This window comes from Emys orbicularis, chromosome 11 (genome assembly GCF_028017835.1).
Source record: "Emys orbicularis isolate rEmyOrb1 chromosome 11, rEmyOrb1.hap1, whole genome shotgun sequence".
Lineage (NCBI taxonomy): Eukaryota > Metazoa > Chordata > Testudines > Emydidae > Emys > Emys orbicularis.
In genome coordinates this window covers 78,215,684-78,235,405 of record NC_088693.1, presented here as the reverse complement: position 1 = coordinate 78,235,405, position 19,722 = coordinate 78,215,684, and the positions used below count along the sequence as shown (strand labels likewise).

The 19,722-nt window shown below is 43.4% G+C and overlaps 1 protein-coding gene across 1 annotated transcript in view; it reads left to right on the top strand.

Annotated features, from left to right (window-relative positions):
- Window positions 1–19,722, top strand: part of PCNT (pericentrin) — a 251,434-nt gene that overhangs the window by 160,127 nt on the left and 71,585 nt on the right. The window contains exons 30-35 of the mRNA XM_065413237.1: window positions 1,964–2,193; window positions 2,561–2,680; window positions 3,153–3,173; window positions 5,775–6,002; window positions 14,405–14,575; window positions 16,607–16,756. Coding sequence (XP_065269309.1) covers window positions 1,964–2,193; window positions 2,561–2,680; window positions 3,153–3,173; window positions 5,775–6,002; window positions 14,405–14,575; window positions 16,607–16,756 — 920 coding nt within the window. The remainder of the gene's footprint in view (window positions 1–1,963; window positions 2,194–2,560; window positions 2,681–3,152; window positions 3,174–5,774; window positions 6,003–14,404; window positions 14,576–16,606; window positions 16,757–19,722) is intronic.

The window sequence follows — 19,722 nt, the reverse complement described above, 5'->3', positions numbered from 1 at the left end:
TACAGACACTGGCTTTTTTGAATAGAAGGTAGGTGGTAAGAATTTTTTTTTAAATTTCAAATTCTCATTTAAGCAGTTTTTTTGTTCCACAGATGGCAGTAAAACTCATTTTAAAGCTAAAAAGACTCAGCTACTCATCAGTTAAAATATATAGTTCATTCTCCATTGTTACTCACGATTTGGCGGGGATAAAATTGCTGTGTCCACCAGTTTTTTTAAACTCTTCCTTGAGAAGTATGAATCTGACATTTGGTGGCTGAAATTTGTCTGTTTTTCATTTAAATCTATTTCAAAACTCTATCGTGGGCACTTACAAATCTGAAAACAGTTAAAAGGTGACAACACTATCTACTGAATCCTCTTGCCTCAGTGAATTTCTAGATGTTGGTAATTGTAGGCGTGTAGGGGTGTGTGGCCCTCCCTCGCTGCCAATCTCTGAGAGAGGCCACACCTCTTTGCTGTCACCCCCCTGGAGTAGTAGTCTATCAAAGGGGGAAGTTAGCAGTCTTGCGGACTCAGTCCTCAGTTGGGAGAGAGTGAATGATTCTGGGGGCCCAAGCCTGTAGACGAGGCAGGCCCCCTAACAGTCTAGGGTTCCAGCCGTCAAGCGGGGTACTGTAGTTAGGGCCAGTTCAGGGGCCCAGGCCTTTGGGCAAGCCGGGGAGCCTTGCAATCTAGTGCACTGGCCCCCTCGTGGAAGGGCAAGCACCACCTACAGTCTATGGGGCTCAGGCCAGGGATTAAGCACCCAGCAAACAGTCAGGGGCACCAGCCTGGGTTAAGTCTAGGTGCTCCGTCAGGGGCGAATACCCCCCAGTCTGTCGTCCTGGGTCTGGTGGGCAACAGACAAAAGCAGGCCTTTTGGTCTAAGGAGGGTGGTGGTGGGGACGGGGATGCAGGCCTGCCCAACTCCACGGTGTCCCAGCCCAGGGCCCTAACAGCGGCAGAATGGTCTGCCACTGGGTCAGCGTGGAATCCACCTGCAACACGCTGACTGTCTCTATGGCGGCCCCACAGCCAGATGGTCATCTGGTTCCCCTGGCTGCTTCCTACACTCCCCCTCACATGTAGCTGAACCCTGGAGTCGTCCTCCGTCTCCTCAGGGTATACTGCCAGTGGCAATCTCGGCAGCTCCTCAGCGTCGGGCGTGTCTGGCAAACCTGGTCCCTGAGAGGTGTCCTCAGGGCAGCAGAAGTCTTCCGCAGGCTCCAGTTCCAATGGTGAGCTGGAAGCGTCTGCCTCCCTCGGCGGCTCCTCTTCAAGTGAGCTACAGGGCCCACCTTTTATGCTTCCTGTTCCTGTCCCGCCTCTCTGCTTCTGAAGTGGTGGCGTCAACTTCCTGGTTCCACGTACCAGGTGGGTGTGGTCCACCCTCGCTGCCAGTCTCTGAGGGAGGCCACACCTCTTCGCTACAGTAAGGAAAAGCTTTTTTCGCAAATAATGAAGATACAAACTGCACATTTAAAAGGCAGAATAATAGTTCTTTCACCACCCTCCTTTTAAGCATAATACATTTAAAAGTTAGACCTCCTGATTCTCATCTGTGTGTTCAGGTTACTTACAACCAGATAAGTGTTAGAATTAATTTGATGTTTTCCAAAAAGCCTTTATGTTGGGATCTTAGTTTGGATCCTCCAAACAGTATATCCTGTTTGTTGAAAGCTCAATTTGTAGCCATAGATTGGTTAATCAAGTAATCATGAACTATGACTTATTTCCACTGGACATTGCTGATATTGCATATGTAATTATTTTGTTGTCTATGGGGAAGATTTTCAAAGACACAGTGAGGGAGTTGGGTGCCTCTCTCTTCTTTATGTATTTGAAAATTTCCCCTTTGGTGCTGACGTGTTGCAGCTGTGTGTGTGTGTGTGTGTATTATATGCATAAAATAGAATTTTAAACAACATTTGATTTGCATATTTCTGGACTGACTGACGTACTCTCTTACTATTCTGTTTAGGTTTACTAAAGGAAGTAGAATTTTTAGCAAAAGAGAAGTTAGAACTGCAGTGCCAGGCAGAGAAGGACCATTCCAGCTTGCGCTCTCAGATGAAGGTTTTGGAAGTGGAACTTGAAGAACAGATGGATCAAAATCAGAAGTTGGCAAAGAAGTCATTGGAGGTTACTGATCTAAGGCAGCAAATTCAAGTCCTCGAAAAACAGCTTAGAAGTCAACGACAGTTCATGGATGTAAGCAAGCTCAACACCCAATTTCTGCAGCTTTGGAGAGGAAAAACACTTCCTCCTATTTTGTGATAAGTCTCTTCCAGGATAGTTTTGGTTTTATCGAAAATAAGACCTTTGTGTTTCTCCTTGTAAAACCAAGGATGATTGTTTGTTTTTAAAAGTTTCCTGATCTATAGGAGTATGGAAATTAGCTTTTTCTTTCCATGTTTCTGCTGTTCATTTGTTTTGTAAATTGAAATAATAATCTCCTATTGTCCCTGTAAATTCTTACCTGTCTTCTAGAACTGCCAAGCAAATGCAAGAAAAAAGGAAAATGCAAACATCAGCTTCCTCATAGCAAAAATGAAAAACAATTTTTTTCATCTTACAGGAACAAGCTATAGAGCGAGAACATGAACGTGATGAGTTTCAGCAAGAAATTCAGAAACTAGAAGATCAGTTAAAACTGTCAGGAAAATCCCAGACTTCTGGAGAGCCCAGACAATATGGGGTAGGTAGAACCACATGTAGTGACTGTGTATGTTTGAGTTTATTATATTTATTTAGTAAATTGACAAAAGTGGATTTACATTTGGATATCTGTGGTTGCTTTGTTTGTTGAATATCACACTTAGTATAATTATTTTCTCAAGTATTTTAGGAAATCCAGAGTACTGAATTAATCAACTTTTTCTTAAAACTGGCTGAAGTATAATTTTGGTGGCATGAGTGTTGGAGCATGTCTTAATTTTTGTTTTGTTAGTGAGGTTGCAGGAAATGGTATTTTTGAATGTGTGTATTACAGTAAAGTGTTGCCAACATATCAGGTTGGTTTGATTTAGAGAGAGCAAAATACTGACACTAAAAATTATGGCATCTGGCCTTTTTTCTTTTTTTCTTCAGATGCTTGTTAGTTTGATATTCAATTTAAAAGTTTAATTTTTGTTTTGTTTTTTTCTCTCTCACATAAATGAACATTACAGATCTTTGAATTGACTCTCCAGGTATGGAAAAATAGCATGAGCATCCCCATGCCCTTTCTCCCTTCCCCCTCAATTTCTTCTGCTTATTCAGATCTGCTTTCCTTTTTTGTCTTCCTCGAATGTAAAATCTGCTTCAGACTGATTACATGTAGGGATTCATGTTTAGCTTTGTCCAACTCTTACTCTGGAAAAAATGCTTTGTATTTAACTTCCTGTTTCTAACTACTTTACTTTTCTGGCTTTATTGATCAAATGCATCCTCATGTAATTGCTCTTGTAAAACAATTTTTTGTTCTAATACATACTGTGAAAAGAAAACAAATTTTTGGGAAATAAGTAGCATGGAATCATTTCCCCTGTGCCGCAGCTGTCCGGTTCTATTTGTGGCATCACTTTTCACATATTTTGTGTTTATATGGTTGTACATGTTACTAACTTTATTTCTAACTCTTCATCTGTATCAAGTCTGTAGAATTCTAAACCTTTAAATGTCATGTGGTAGAAGAATAAACCCATTATAAACAATTAAACTCTCATGACCGTGGAGTTTTCCAGACAACCAGACAAATCATTTGTCAGCGTCATTATATAGGGTCCTAAAGTTTAATGTAGCTCTACTTCCTGTTTATCATCTTAGGAGTTCTAGCTGTTTCATTCTCCCTTTACCTGGGCATAGTGTTCGAGACAGAATACTGATATGTTGATATATTTAGAAAATCTTGCCAACAGGTATATAGACTGTTTTATAAACATATTTCAGCAAAGGGTAGAGGAAAGTTTAAGGTGACCAATCCAAGGAAGCTTAAATCATATATTTGTTTAAAGTTTGAAGGTCAAATAACTTGTTTAGTTTAAGCTGTTTTTATGTGGATTGGGTATCCCCCCTTCAAAGACATGTTTCTGGTCTGGCCTCTACTTAAGTCTTGAGTACTCATAAGATCATAAAAGGAAATCATAAAAAGAAATGAAGCTGGGCTGTGTGCAAAATGACAAGCATTCTAGTAGCAGTTTGAAAATGCCCTTGTTTACTGTCGAAGATGTTAGATTAAGTTTTTGAACAGCCTTTTACTCACTAATAAAACGGCACATGTAGAGATCAGGAAGGAATGAGACCTGTAAAAATTAGCTTATATTTATTTGCTGTTCTGAACATTTGCAACCTAATTAAAAAAAATGTTCATTGTTCAGTGTATTATTTTTGACTTCCTAAGGAAGAGCATCAGGGTTGAATGCAAAAGGTATGGGAGAGGGTGAGAAATTAAGCTGGCAATATTTGTGGTTAATCTGAAGTGAGTTTTGTGATCAGTACCAGATCTAAGTGCAAGGATGTAGATAGTTGCTATGCAATTACTTGGAACTAAACAAGTGGCTGCAGGTCAGTGAATGTATAGCACACATGCACTGTGATTGGCTGAGACAATTCCGCTACAGTACAATGGCCTGAAGTTCTTGTTCTCTGAACATAATCACTGTAACAGATCCACACTTGCCCACTTTCTCACCTTCTAAAATAGGGGAATATCTAATAGGGCTATTTTGTGAAAAAAAGAATTGCCAGTTGGTGATCAGAACCACCATCTCAGGGTTTGGGATTAGAGTGAAGGTTGTGGAAGTGTTTGTTCCCTTATAGCCAGCATCATAACAATGGAGCTACTGGAACATAGCATTTAAAAAGAAATTTATAGTATAAGAATGATGTGTCTCAGAAAAAGAGGTCTCCTAACCTAGGGGGTCCCCAAACTTTTTACCTCGTATCCCCACTTTCCCTCATCCACGTCCCCCCTGGAGCTGGGACTGGGGCTGTGGCTTCGGGGGCGGGAGAGGGGGGACACAGACCGGAGTAAGAGGGCCGAGGCTGGGGCCACAGCTGGGGACGGGGCCAGGGCTAGGAGCAGAGCTGGGTGGCAATCCCTCTCAGAACCCCGTGGGGGCTGTCCTGGGCCCAAGCCGCGCCCCCTGAATGTTCTTTTGCGCCCCTCTAGAGGGGCGCACCCCACAGCTTAGGGACCTCTGTCCTAACCTCTTGTGTATTGATGAATTAACCAAATCATTTTGACAAAATTTTTGTAACGTAATCAGCCTTAGAGAAAGTGTTGCTATTTTTTGCAAATGTTATTCAAAAGCTTTTCTGTAAGATAAAAACAGGCTTATGTTGTGATTGATACTTGAGTAATAGTTTATGGAACACAAAGGAGATATGCTAAAACTAAATAATCCTAGTTGGGCCCATATACAATTCAGAGTAAAACCTAATAATTTGTTTTTTATTCTTAACAGATCCATAGTACTTCCATTTTCAGGACCTTTTGTTATAGTAATGTGCTGCTGTTTTTCTAGATTGCTGCAAATATTAAGCTAATACATTTATAGCTTTTTAAGAGGTACCATCTTCAGAAAGCAAGATTTACAGATGGCTAATTTTACCTTTTTTTATTTTAGTTTTGCTTTCGGGTGGTATCTGATAACAAATGGTGACTAATGTGAAATTCTGGGGCTGCCAATAATGATTTATTTTTAGGATTAGCCACAGAGTGAATATTTTCTTTCTGTAGAAATATTTAATGTCTTTTTTGTTTGTTTGTTTGTTTGTTGCATCTATGTAATATTTGTCTTGCTGTGTAGATAGAGTCTTTGCAAGCAGAAATAAAAGACAAAACAGATGATTACAATAAACTGTTATTAGAAAAGGAGCAGAAGTACCGAGAAGTTACAGTTCGAGATAAAGAAATAGAGGAGCTAGCAGCGCGGATTAGAGAGCTGGAGCACACCAATACTGAGGCCTCAAGGACTGTCAGCCGTTTGGAACAAGAACTGCAAAAAATGAAGAAAAGGGAAACTGAACTAACACAAGTAATACTTTTAAAGATTTTCTTTTTAAGTGGAATGTACTAGTGGAGGGTAATTTAGGGATTATAGCTGACAATTCCATATGGGATTGTTAACTAGTCAAGTTATGCCAGGCCCTGGCCTTACCCTGCCAGGGAGTAATGGATATAGATTTCCAGTGTCTGTTCTTCCATCAGACCTGAAGAACAGCTCTGTGTAGCTTGTCTGTTTCACCAACAGAAATTGGTCCAATAAAAGATATTACCTCACCCACTTTGTCTCTTCCATCAGATGTCACTTAGTGTCTTGTACCAATGGCAAGTATTACAGTGGTAATTGGAAACAAATTTTTGCTTTGAGAACTGAAAAAAACCCCCACTATTTGCAAAGAACCATTTTTGGCAGTCGCAAGAAATGTATTGGGAAGTATGTACTCCTTTTGTTCCTACAGGCGTTAGAGAAGGTGCTACTAAATACTACATAATAATACCTAACTCGTATACAGCACTGTTCCTCAGTAGATCTCATGTGGTTTTACTTTGAAAAATGCTATGTAAAATTAGTATTACTGAAGTCAACAGCTCTTCTTGCAGTGTGTATTCAGAGCCATGTCTATTTACTTTAGACCCAGAGATTTTACTGCTTTTGCTTCTGTTAGCTCTTCAGAGCCAGCCACAGCTCACAGAGATTGTGAGCTGACCATCATGTTCCATTTTGTAGATAATCAATAGAAGCCATCACATTCGGCCAACTGACCTAGCACATGATAACAGGAAATTGACATTAGACGGGTCTACCAGACGTGCATTTCAAGCATGCTGTTGTATGGTGGTGACACTTGGACCACCTGCAGCAGGCAGGAAAGAAGGCTAAACACCTTCCATACCCACTATCTTTCATAGAATCATAGAAGATTAGGGTTGGAAGAGACCTCAGGAGGTATCTAGTCCAATCCCCTGCTCAAAGCAGGACCAACCCCAACTAAATCATCCCAGCCAAGGCTTTATCATGCCGGGCCTTAAAAACCTCTAAGGATGGAGATTCCACCACCTCCCTAGGTAACCCATTCCAGTGCTTCACCACCCTCCTAGTGAAATAGTGTTTCCTAATATCCAATCTAGACCTCCCCCACTGCAACTTGAGACCATTGTTCCTTGTTCTGTCATCTGCCACCACTAAGAACAGCTGCGCTCCATTCTCTTTGGAACCCATCTTCAAGTAGTTGAAGGCTGCAATCAAATCCCCCCTCACTCTTCTCTTCTGCAGACTAAACAAGTCCAGTTCCCTCAACTTCTCCTCATAAATCATGTGCCCCAGCCCACTGATAATTTTTGTTGCCCTCCACTGGACTCTTTCCAATTTGTCCACATCCTTTTTGTAGTGGCGGGCCCAAAACTGGACGCAATACTCCAGATGTGGCCTTACCAGTGCCGAATAGAGGGGAATAATCACTTCCCTCAATCTGCTGGGAATGCTCCTACTAATTCAGCCCAATATGCCGTAAGCCTTCTTGGCAACAAGGGCACACTGCTGACTCATACCCAACTTCTCATCCACTGTAATCCCCAGGTCCTTTTCTGCAGAACTGCTGCTTAGCCAGTCGGTCCCCAGCCTGTAGCGGTGCATGGGATTCTTCTGTCCTAAGTGCTGGATTCTGCACTTGTCCTTGTTGAACCTCATCAGATTTCTTTTGGCCCAATTCTCCAATTTGTCTAGGTCACTCAGGACCCTATCCCTAACCTCCAGCATATCTACCTCTCCCCCCAGCTTAGTGTCATCTGTGAACTTGCTGAGGGTGCAATCCATCCCATCATCCGGATCATTAATAAAAATGTTGAACAAAACTGGCCCCAGTACCGACCCCTGGGGCACTCCGCTTGATACCAGCTGCCAACTAGATATCGAGCCGTTGATCACTACCCGTTGAACCCGACAATCTGGCCAGCTTTCTATCCACCTTATAGTCCATTCATCCAATCCATACTTCTTTAACTTGCTGGCAAGAATACTGTGGGAGACCGTATCAAAAGCTTTGCTAAAGTCAAGCTATATTACGTCCACTGCTTTCCCCATATTCACAGAGCCAGGTATAATAGAAGGCAGTCAGGTTTGTCAGGCATGACTTGCCCTTGGTAAATCCATGTTGACTGTTCCTGATCACCTTCCTCTCCTCCAAGTGCTTCAAAATGGATTCCTTGACGACCCGCTCCATGATTTTTCCAGGGACTGAGGTTAGGCTGACCGGTCTGTAGGTCCCCGGGTTCTCCTTCTTCCCTTTTTTAAAGATGGGCACTACATTAGCCTTTTTCCAATCGTCCAGTACCTCCCCCAATCGCCACGAGTTTTCAGAGGTAATGGCCAATGGCTCTGCAATCACATCAGTCAACTCCCTCACCACCCTTGGATGCATTAGATCTGGACCCATGGACTTGTGCATATCCAGCTTTTCTAAATAGTCCTTAACCTGTTCTTTCACCACTGAGGGCTGCTCACCTCCTTCCCATACTGTGTTTCCCAGGACCATCAGTGTGGGAGCTGCCCTTGTCTGTGAAGACCGAGGCAAAAAAAGCATTGAGTACTTCAGCTTTTTCCACATCATCTGTCGCTAGGTTGTCTCCCCCTTCAGTAAGGGTCCCATACTTTCCTTGTCCTTTTTCTTGTTGCTGATGTACCTGTAGAAACCCTTCTTGATACCCTTCACATCCCTTGCTAGCTGCAACTCCAGTTGCGTTTTGGCCTTCCTGATTACACCCATGCATGCTCTAGCAATATTTTTATACTCCTCCCTATTCATCTGTCCAAGTTTCCACTTCTTGTAAGCTTCCTTTTTGTGTTTAAGCTCACCGAAGATTTCTCTGTGAAGCCAAGGCTGCCATATTTGCTATTCTTTCTGCACATTGGGATGGTTTGTTCCTGCGCCCTCAATAAGGCTTCTTTAAAGTACAGCCAGCTCTCCTGGACTCCTTTCCCCCTCATATTAGACTCCCAGAGGATCCTGCTCATCGGTTCCCTAAGGGAGTCAAATTCTGCTTTTCTGAAGTCCAGGGTCCGTATTTTGCTACTCTCCTTTCTTTCTTTTGTGAGGATCCTGAACTCAATATCTCATGGTCACTGCTGCCCAGGTTGCGATCCACTTCTACTTCCCCTACCAAGTCTTCCCTGTTTGAAAGCAGCAGGTCAAGAGAACAGCCCCTGGTTGGTTCCTCCAGTAGTTGCACCAGGAAGTTGTCCCCAACATTCTCCAAAAACTTCCTGGATTGTCTGAGCATTGCTATATTGCTCTCCCAGCAGATGTCAGGGTGATTGAAGTCCCTCATGAGAACCAGGGCCTGTGTTCTGGAAACTTCAGTTAATTGTCTGAAGAAAGCCTCGTGTACTTCATCCTCCTGGTCCGGTGGTCTATAGCACATGCCCATCACGACATCACCCTTGTTGCTCTCACTTCTAAACTTAACCCAAAGACTCTCAACAGGCTTTTCTCCAGATTCATACATTTGCCGTATTCTAAATATCAAATGGGAAACCAAAGTTCCCGACATCGAAGTAGTTGAGAAGGCAGAATGGCCATGTCAAATCACAGTTCTCAAACACACACATGTCCATTGTCTTGATCATCTGAATTGGATGGACATGTTCCAAAGGATGGAGAACTTGCAGATGCTCCAAGACTACTCGGCTGACCTAAACTGAGGTTCAAGGACATTTAAAAAAGAGGGACTTGAAAACTTTCAATATCGACAGTAGAAACTGGGAAGATGCAGCTAGCAACAGGCTATGCTGGAGGGCTGCACTGCACCACAGAGTTAGAGGCTGAAGAGAGGTGAAATTGGGGGTGGGGGGGAGGGTAGAGAGAGAGGAAAGTGAAGAGGAAAGCTCAGGAGGCCTCGAGCTAGTAGTGCACTGGCTTCATCTTCTGGCCCTGTGCTTTATGCCTGCATTATCTGTTGCAAGGACTGTCACTCAAGAATTAGACTTTGAAGCCACTTGCTATGCTGCATCATGACACACAGTAACTGAACTGCTTTGGCAAACACATCATCGTCTTTCAAGATGGATGGTTGCCATTCCAGTAGAAGTGTTTACCAAGTTACGGCAAACCTCCAAGTTTACCTCCCCTGTCTTCCTAGTCCAAATGCCCCAAGTGTTCTCTAGTTAATGCCAAAACCTCATCTTATCCCGGACAACTTTCTGCAATGGCGTTAAATATATAGTCAATGCAAATGTGTGGCAAGTTCAAAATAGAAAAATTGGGAGCAGCACAAAATAAATTGAATTTAATAGTTAGATAATTAACACAAGCAATACTACTTGATTTTGTTCATTTTTAATTTAAAATTTAATTTAATTTTAAATCCATAAAAAAATCCCTCTTTGCACACCTGAGCTGCTGTAGACTTTCTGGTCTGCTCCACTGGAGTGTTGCAGAAATCAGGTGGCCTTCCTACAGAATTTAGGTTCAGCTTGCCAGAGAACAGTGGGGCCTTGGTGATGCCACTAAATGTCATTTGGGGCTACCTGTAACAAGTGGAATGAAAAGCTCTCAAATACTAGCTTTTCATTAAATATGTTTCTTTTTGATCCATGGAAACGTGAAGCGTCCTGCTGGTAGTCTGAATGACTTGGGTTAGAGTGACCAATTTACTGCAACATGCCTTAGAGTCCTAGATGGTCCAAAATGTCTTTTAACTTAAGATTTTACTAGAGGGATTGATATCTATGAATCTGAAATAATATTTAACTTCAGAAAATAACTTGCTAGTTGTAATAATTGCACAGACACATTGTCATAAAGCTGTTTCATAGGCTGAAATGCACTCTTGGATGTGCTGTCAAAATGATCGTATATCGTGTACTTTGTGCACAAAGAATATATTTTGTTCACACTGGAGATTGCACATCTATTTGTGTGTTCTGTGCACATATAGAATAGTATGCATTGTAGAAACTGGAGAGCAGGCCTCATAAGTCATGAATATAGAAAGAATCCATTTGAATTTGATAAGCACATCCCCTTTATTTAAAACGTAGGACTAGAACTACACCTATGTGTATACAACAATAGTTTTTACAAATGTTATACTCTGAATAAATCTATTATTCACTTGTGTTTGGCCTTTAACTAGATCACCATGGCAATAATAGAATGTTATGAGAAACCTAATCTTAAATGTGGAATTGTGCTGATTAAGACACTATAGTAACCTTATTATCCAATGAGTAGGAAGAACTTAAGTCATATAATTTATATTCCAAAGGAATCTGTTGCACATTATTGGTGGAGACTTTTTGCCAGTGATGAAGATAAACTTCAAACTGGTGCATATAATTTCTTATTTTAGTGTTCTTACACATGGGCTAGAACATGGGCATACCTAGAGCTAAAGTTGAATTGTTTTCTGTCCTTCTGTACTATGTCAGTAGGGAGTTTATTGAGTAGTTTATCATACCTGGGACATGGACTTTGTGTAATGGCCTGAAGATTTTGGGGTTTCACCCGATGAGAGAGAAACCCATTACCACACTAGGTGCCCTAGTTACCAAGTGATCCGTATGTAGTTAATTAGGAAATCTTTTCTTGTATCATGCTGTCCCCTTCCCACCTCACCAGTTATGTCAGCTGTGGGCGACATCATCTTGATGCCCATTTATTTTTGTCCTATAACTGCATGCATTCTTTTTTCCATGACTCCTGTATGCATGGACTGGTCTTCCTGAGCTGGTCTGTATGCCAGTGGGAACTGTTGGGTGTTGAGAAGTTGAAAATTGGGATACTTATTTATGCACCTGCATAAAGACTCAAGAACTTATCTTTAGGTGCCTGTTTTTAGAAATCTTGACTATACTATGAGCATACTATCATGTATTATAGTGTAAAATGTTGTTAAACAACGTTGTATGTCACATTTTGTCTGGACTTGTTCCTTGGTAGGATCTGAATAATTTTTTTCAGTTTCTTCTGGTTCTTGAAGCTTTTCAGAATGAGGAAAGAGAGCCTCGTAATGTTACCTTTATTATCATAGTTTTCATCAAATTATATAAAGAAGTTAATGTCACTCCTTTGTTAGAACTACGTGTATCGAGGCACTGGTACACTAGATCTGTAAGAGAGGGAATGGGCATGCTCAGCCAAAGACAGATTGCTTCCATCTGAAGTCTCCTCTTCAGTTCCCCTTGTAACATATATTGAATACAAATGGTATCTGATAGTAGTTCTGGAACCTGTACTCCCTAATGAAAATACCTTTGCCTGAGAAGAATAATTGAGAGAGATTAACCAGATTAAGGCTAAAAGGAAAACTCCAAGAAAAAAAACAAGCCCAGAAAAAGCCTACTGTAGCTTCTCAACTTGACTGGTATAGCAAAAACAATCTAATACTTTGTTAAAACAGGTTCGTTGTGTTGTCATTTCAGCTAGTAACTTAAGATTTATTGACATTACAACTTACTTTGTTCTCCCATAGCCTCATTTAAACTTTCAAAGTCAGCTACACCTGGAAAAATAACCTCTGTTTCTTAAAGCCACTTCACCTCTGCAAATAAAAGTGCTACCCACAATAAATAGAGTAGTGGAGCACAGATGCAACTGTGACATAAGAATAACATCTTTTAGGGTAGTCAAAAATTGAGTTGTCTAGTACTGTGGAAGGTATTGAGACATATTTAAATCAGCAGGTCCAGATAACTAATAAGAGTTTTAAATGAGCTGGCTGAGGAGCTAACTGTAATGTTGATTTTCAATCAGTCTTGGCCCATTGGGGAAGTTCCCTAAGACTGGAAGAAAGCTAATGTTGTACCAATTTTTAAAAAGGATAAATGGGTAATTATAGGCCGTCAACCTGACATCGATCCTGGGCAAGATAATGGATGAGGAACTCAATAACTATAAATAAAGGCGGTTAATGTAATTAATGCAAATCAACATGAGTTTATGGGAAATAGATCCTGTCAAACTAATTTGATATCTTTTTTTTTATGAGGTTACAAGTTTGGTAGATAAAGATAATAGTGTTGATGTTATATACTTAGACTTCTATAAGACATTTGACCTGGTACCGCACAACATTTTGATGAAAAAACTAGAATGATATAAAATTAACCTGGCACCCATTAAATGGATTAAAAACTGGCTAAATAATAGGTCTCAAAATGTGATTTTAAACAGGGAATCATCCTCAAGCGGGTGTGTTTCCAATGGGGTCTCACATGGATCAGTTCTTGGCCCTACTCCATATAATATTTTTATCAGTGACCTGTAAGAAAGCATAAAAACATCATTGATAAAGTTTGCAAATGACACAAATTGGGGGAGCGATGAAGAGGACAGGTCATTGTTTCAAAACAGTCTGGATAGCTAGGTAAACTGGGCGGAAGCATACACTATGTGTTTTAATACAACTAAATGTAAATATGTACATCTAGGAATAAAGAATGTCGGCCAGACTTGGAATATTGGGGACTCTGTCCTGGGAAGCAGTGACTGAAAAAGATTGGGGAATTGTGGTGGATAATCAACTGAACATGAGCTCCCAGTACAACACTGTGACCAAAAGAGCTAATAAAATCCTGGGATCCATTAAGAGGGGAAGCTTGAGTAGGAGTTGAATAGGAGCAGAGGGGTTATTTTACTTCTGTATTGGGCATTGTGGCATTGGTGCGACTGCTGCTGGAATACTGTGCCCAGTTCCAGTGCCCACAATTCAAGAAGGATGTTGACAAACTGGAAAGTGTTCAAAGAAGAGGCACGAGAATGATTAAAGGATTAGAAAAGATTATAGTGATAGACTTAAAGAGTTCAATCTATTTAACTCAACAAAGAAAAGATTAAGGAATGACGTAATTATCACCGGTAAGTATCTACACGAGGAACAAATATTTAGTAATGGACTTTTAAATCTAGCAGAGAAAGGTCCACGAGCCAGTGACTGGAAACTAGACAAATTTAGAGTGGAAATAAGGTATAATTTTTTAATGATAAGAATAATTAACAATTAGAACAATTTACCCAGGGTCGTCGTGGATTTTCTATCACTAACTATTTTTAAAACAAGATTGGATATTTCTCTAAAAGATATCCTAGGAATTAATTTGGGGAATTTCTATGGCCTGTGTTATACAGGAAGTGAGACTGATATGCACAATGGTTGCTTCTGGCCTTGGAATCTATTAATCTATAAACCACTGAGGGCAAAATGTTCAAAACAGACTCAGCTTGGCTTTTAAATTTACCTCCTCACGTTTTTGGATGCATATCTAGACACCGCTTTTGAATTTGCATGTTTTTAAAGATCTGTTTGGTTATGTGCTTGTTCACTGTAGCGTTTTTAGAAGATAAAGTGTTTTTGACAGGATTGTTCTCTCTAGATATGTATGTTTAATAATTATAATTGTTCTTAATTGTTCTTAACACTAAAATCCATGTTTTGCAGGATAAAGAGGCATTGCAACAGCAGCAATACAATAATTTGATCCAGATCTCTGCCCTGCAGTCTAAACTGGATGAAGCCAGGCACAGAGTACCTTCTGAAGGCAGTTCTGATCATGGGCTAAAGGAACAATTACAGGCAGAGCAGGAGGCACTCCTAATGAAAGAGAGAGAGGTAAATCTGAAACTAACATTTCAGTTGCTATATCTAGAATCTGAGAATAAAAAAAATGTTTATGTAAAATTATGTCTAAGAATTTAATCCATTAAAAATCAGGAAATTGATAATTCTTACATCAACTGTACGTCACTGGGCATATCTCCATTTTTGTTCTTTTACTGTTTCTGTATGTTCCTGACCTTGATTATCATTAATGATCACTGGACCAAGAATTAGGCCTAACCTCGACTATCTAAATTATGGCTCCTTTTTGGCGATCACATTTCGCGCTCTCCTTCTCTCCCCCCGCCCCCCCCCAAACTTTTGTTTGGCTGTATATTGCCTAGGCAAGCACTTTTGGACAGGGATACTCAGAAATTGAACCTCTGTTCAGGTCTCTCCCTGCAGTTTCTCAGTTCCACAATTCATTGCAGAAAATGCCCAATACTATGCTTGGAGGCCAGAGTAGCATAACTCTAGTGATAAGTCACTGAGCCTCTCTGTGCCTCAGTTCCCCATCTTTAAAAATGGGCTGATAATGCGTCCCGATCGCGCACGGGTGCTGAGGATAAATACATTAAAAAATTGCAAAGTGCTTTGAAATCTGCTGAGGAAAAGCACTACATAAGAAACGGGCTTTATTATTATATAAGCTATTCTTATCACAAAATATATGCATTTTGATTTACAGTACAAAAAAAGTGCCTGTCCCATGTGCCAGACACCAATCATAGCAATTTTAAAATAACCATCTTAAAAGATTTCTAAGGTTTTTGGGTCTCTAACTTGAAAATGGCTCACTTCTTCAAATTTTTCATGTTTAAATATGCTTAAAATCCCATGCATTAGCTACTTTTTCACAAACAAACCTATTAGCATTTGTCATTCCTTCTTGGTTTCATATCTAAAATGTTTTATCGTGGCATTGTCTTTAAAATGTGTAGATACCAAAGCACTCTTTGGTTGTTTAAATTCTTACATGAGAATTTTGACAGGGAAAATTTTATATGTAAGCACACTTCATACAGGAAAACTTCTATATGGACAGTTTGGAATGGTAATACTTTGAAAATGAATAAGCGTTCCTCTTCACGTTATATGCTGAATTGCCCACTATCTCCAATTTCACAGTGCCACTCGTCCCCATAGACAAAACCAAGTCTCGGTTCTTGTTCACTCCATGCCCCCCAACAGGCCCAACTAGTGTGTTGCTTTTGACATCCTCGTAGATTCCAAGACCAGAATGGACCATTGGCATCATCTAGTCTGACCTCCTGTATAACACAGGCCTTAGGCTAGGTCTACACTACCCGCCTGAATCGGCGGGTAGAAATCGACCTCTCGGGGATTGATTTATCGCGTCCCGTCGGGACGCGACAATCGATCCCCGAATCGACGCTCTTACTCCACCAGCGAAGGTGGGAGTAAGCGCCGTCGACGGGAAGCCGCAGAGGTTGATTTTGCCGCCGTCCCTACAGCAGGGTAAGTCGGCTGCGATACGTCGAATTCAGCTACGCTATTCGCGTAGCTGAATTTGCGTATCTTAAATCGACCCCCCCCTTGAGTGAAGACGTACCCATAGACTGTCCCCAAATTCATTCCTAGAGCATATAGACATATATAAGGACAGTTACAAAGTTTAGAAGCTCAACAGACACAGGCCATACAGTGCTTCTGAGCTCAGTGTTGGTCCCTGCCAAGTTTGTAGGCTCTTGAATGATGGCTAAGTATGTAGTAGAAGAATCCTCATTTTACAGAAGGAAAGGTGAAGTCAAGGGTTAAGTGATTTACACACAATGACTGTGGTAGTTTCCAAGCTGAGATTAGAATTTGGAAGTTTGATCCCAGTCTGGATATTAGGACACTAGATTCTTCCTCTCCCTTTTGTCTCTAATACTATATTTGTGTGTGTTCTATTTAGACAGTTTTGTAGCAATGGAATTGGCTGTAGTTACTTATTCTTCATAAAGTAATGTGAAGAACCAAGGTAATCAATTTTTGTTTAAATAAAGGCGTCTACCAAAATGATGTTTTTCTGTGTTTTAGATCCTGAGTTTGTTAGAGCAACTAGAACAGTTTAAAGAGAACTTAATCAATAAAAATGAGGAAATCTTGCGGCTGAACTTGCAGTTAGAGATGCAAAAAAACCTTACCGCTGGCATCGGCCAGCTTCAAGTAGAGAATGCTCATCTGAAGGTATGTTGAGCCATTTAACTTTACTCTAACCTGCCTTAGAGACCACCTGTCATGAGCAACTTCTTGCAGAGGCCAGGGAACATCACCGCTCTCCGGTGTACAAACCTTTGAAGAGAGACCACCTCTTACAAAAGACCACTTTTGCGAACTTCCGTGAGTGGTCGCTCTCAGCAGGTTTTACTATGGTTCCATAGAGATGCTTGTCTTTGAAGGATTCAGTGTTTTATAACCTTTTTTTGGTTTAATAATTTTAGTAATTTTTGTATCTAGTTTTCCTCTAGTTTTAAAAGGAATCTACTGTTGTTCTTTGAGTGATTGCTCATGTGTATTCCACAATAGGTGTGCGTGCTCGCCATGTGCACCGGTGCTGGAAGCTTTTCCCCTAGCAGTACCCGAAGGGGGAAGCGCCCCCTGTGACCTCTGGAGTGGCGCCTGCTTGGCGCGGCATAAGGGGAGCTGCGCTCTCCCCCCACCCTCAGTTCCTTCTTGCTGCCAGTGAAGGTGCGTTGGAAGTGCTCTGCTCCAGCTTTGCTATAGCTTGTCCCCAGAACTGTTTGTTTGTTTAGTACCTGTAGTTAGTTAGCGTACTTAGTTTCGTTAGTGAGTGAGCCCGGGCCGGGGCATGCTCCGAGCTCCGAGATTTAAGTCGTGCAGTTCTTGTATCCCAAGAAGCGACCCGCACACAGACTGCGCTGCTTGGGAGAAACCCATATCAGCGAGAAGTGCAAGATATGCAAATCGTTTAAGCCTCGGACCAAAAGAGAAAGGGACATTAGGCTTCGAGCCATTCTGATGGAGTCGGTGCTGACCCAGACCCCGGCACACCGCTTTGAGGCAGGACCCGGGCACCGCAGTGTCGGTACGCGGTGATCCGCCGGTGCCATCGACCAGTTGGCACTGCTCCCCGTCCACGGGGCACGCCAAGAAGACTCCCTCTTCGCAGCGGCACCGAGGGAAGTCTGGGACAGAGGCTAGGCCCATGTCAGGCAGTCCTCGATCCCCACTGGGCCCTAGGCCTCCGACTCATGTAGAGCGGAGTAGCCTGGCCCCTTCGGAACAGGCCTCTCTGGATGTCTGGATGCCGTCCACGCCCGAAGCCCTCCAGGCGGCCCAGGACGTCTTGTCCATGCCAGTGCCCGGAGTGCCGCCGATTTCAGCCTCACGCTCCAGAGGCAAACCTCTGCTGGGATCTCCGCAGTCGCCCCCGGCTCGGCACCGGTCTCGGTCGAGGGAACGTTCCCGATGCCGATCACCGCACAGCATCCGCTCGGGGCAGAGTCCATGTGGATTGCCCTCGACGCCAACCAGACTCTTGGGCTGGGTTCCGGCCGGCTGCCCGGGGCTCACAGCACCAGTCCTTCTCAGAGAGCGTATATCGACAGGACCACGGCGTACGTCGTCGTCGGTCCTCGTCCCGGAGAGGGTACCGCAGTTGGTCACGGCACAGTCATCGACGCCATTCCCGCTCGGGCTCCTGCTCCAAGTCTCCACCAAGGCACCGCAGCCCGAGGCATCGATCGCCGTCACCTCACCGGTGCGGGTCCGCCCGTTGAGGCCGTTCACGGAGCGGCTATTACTGTCGGTACCGGTCTTCCACGTCGAGATCGCGGTCCCGTGACCGTCGCAGATCCCGGCACCGCCACTCGTCCTGGTTGAGAGACAGCAGTGGATCCTACGCCAGCCTGGTCTCCATTCGTAGGCCGCCAGCCCGGGCAGCAGGCCCCGCCGGTGCCACAGCAGGTGCAGTGGCACCAAGTGTCATGGCCTGCCCAGTGGTACCAGTGGGCACCCTGGTCTCCGGCGCAGCCCCCGGTGGGAGCTCGCTCAGTGGCTGGAGCTTCGGAAGCACCGTCGGCCTCCCTCTCTAGAACCCCGACAAAGGAGTCGGTGGGACGCTCGTCCTCGGTACCACGCCCGGAGTCCGACCAGGTGGTGGATCCTCCGGTGCCGGCCAACACCCAAAGCACTGCACCGGCCTCTTCGCCCGGCCCAGAGGAGGCGATTGCGGCCCCCCCTCCCTCCATTCCGCAGGAGGACTTCAGGGCCCACCAAGAGCTCTTAAAGAGGGTGGCAGCAAACCTCCATCTCCAGGCAGAGGAGATGGAGGAGCCCTCGGACTCCCTGTTCAACGTGTTGTCCCCATCGGCACCAGGTAGGGTGGCCTTGCTGCTCCATGAAGGGGTGGCTAAAATTTCAAATGCCTTGTGGCCCCCATATCAAAAAAGGCAGAACGCAAGTACACCTCTACCCCGATATAATGCTGTCCTCGGGAGCCAACAAACCTTACTGCGTTATAGGTGAAACCACGTTATATCGAACTTGCTTTGATCTGCCGGAGTGCGCAGCCCTGCCCCCCCCGGAGCGCTGCTTTACCGCGTTATATCCGAATTCGTGTTATATCGGGTCGCGTTATATAGGGGTAGAGGTGTACTTTGTACCCACTAAAGGGCATAAGTACCTATATACCCACCCGGCGCCTAACTCCCTGGTGGTTGAGTCGGTCAGCCACAGGGAACGACAGGGTCAGCCAGCCCCAACCCCAAAGAACAAAGACTCATGGAGGCTGGACTCTTTCGGAAGAAAAATTTATTCGTCTTCGAGCTTCCAGTTACGAGTGGCAAACCCTCAGGCCCTCTTGGGTCGGTATGAATTTAATCTGTGGGGCTCCCTGCCTAAATTTGAGGTCTCCCTCCAGGAGCGCGATAAGGAGTTCAGGGCGCTGGTGGAGGAAGGGGCAGCGGCAGCTCGGGCTTTCCTGCAGGCTGCCTCGGATGTTGCGGACACAGCCGCATGTTCAGTGGCCTCTGTGATGTCCATGAGACGGGCGTCATGGCTTCTGCTCTCCAGCGAGGCGCAATCTTCCGTGCAGGATCTCCCGTTTGATGGGAAAGCTCCGTTCGCAGAGGAAACCGATACAAGACTGCATGGCATGAAGGACTCCCACGCGACCCTGGGTCTCTATGTCC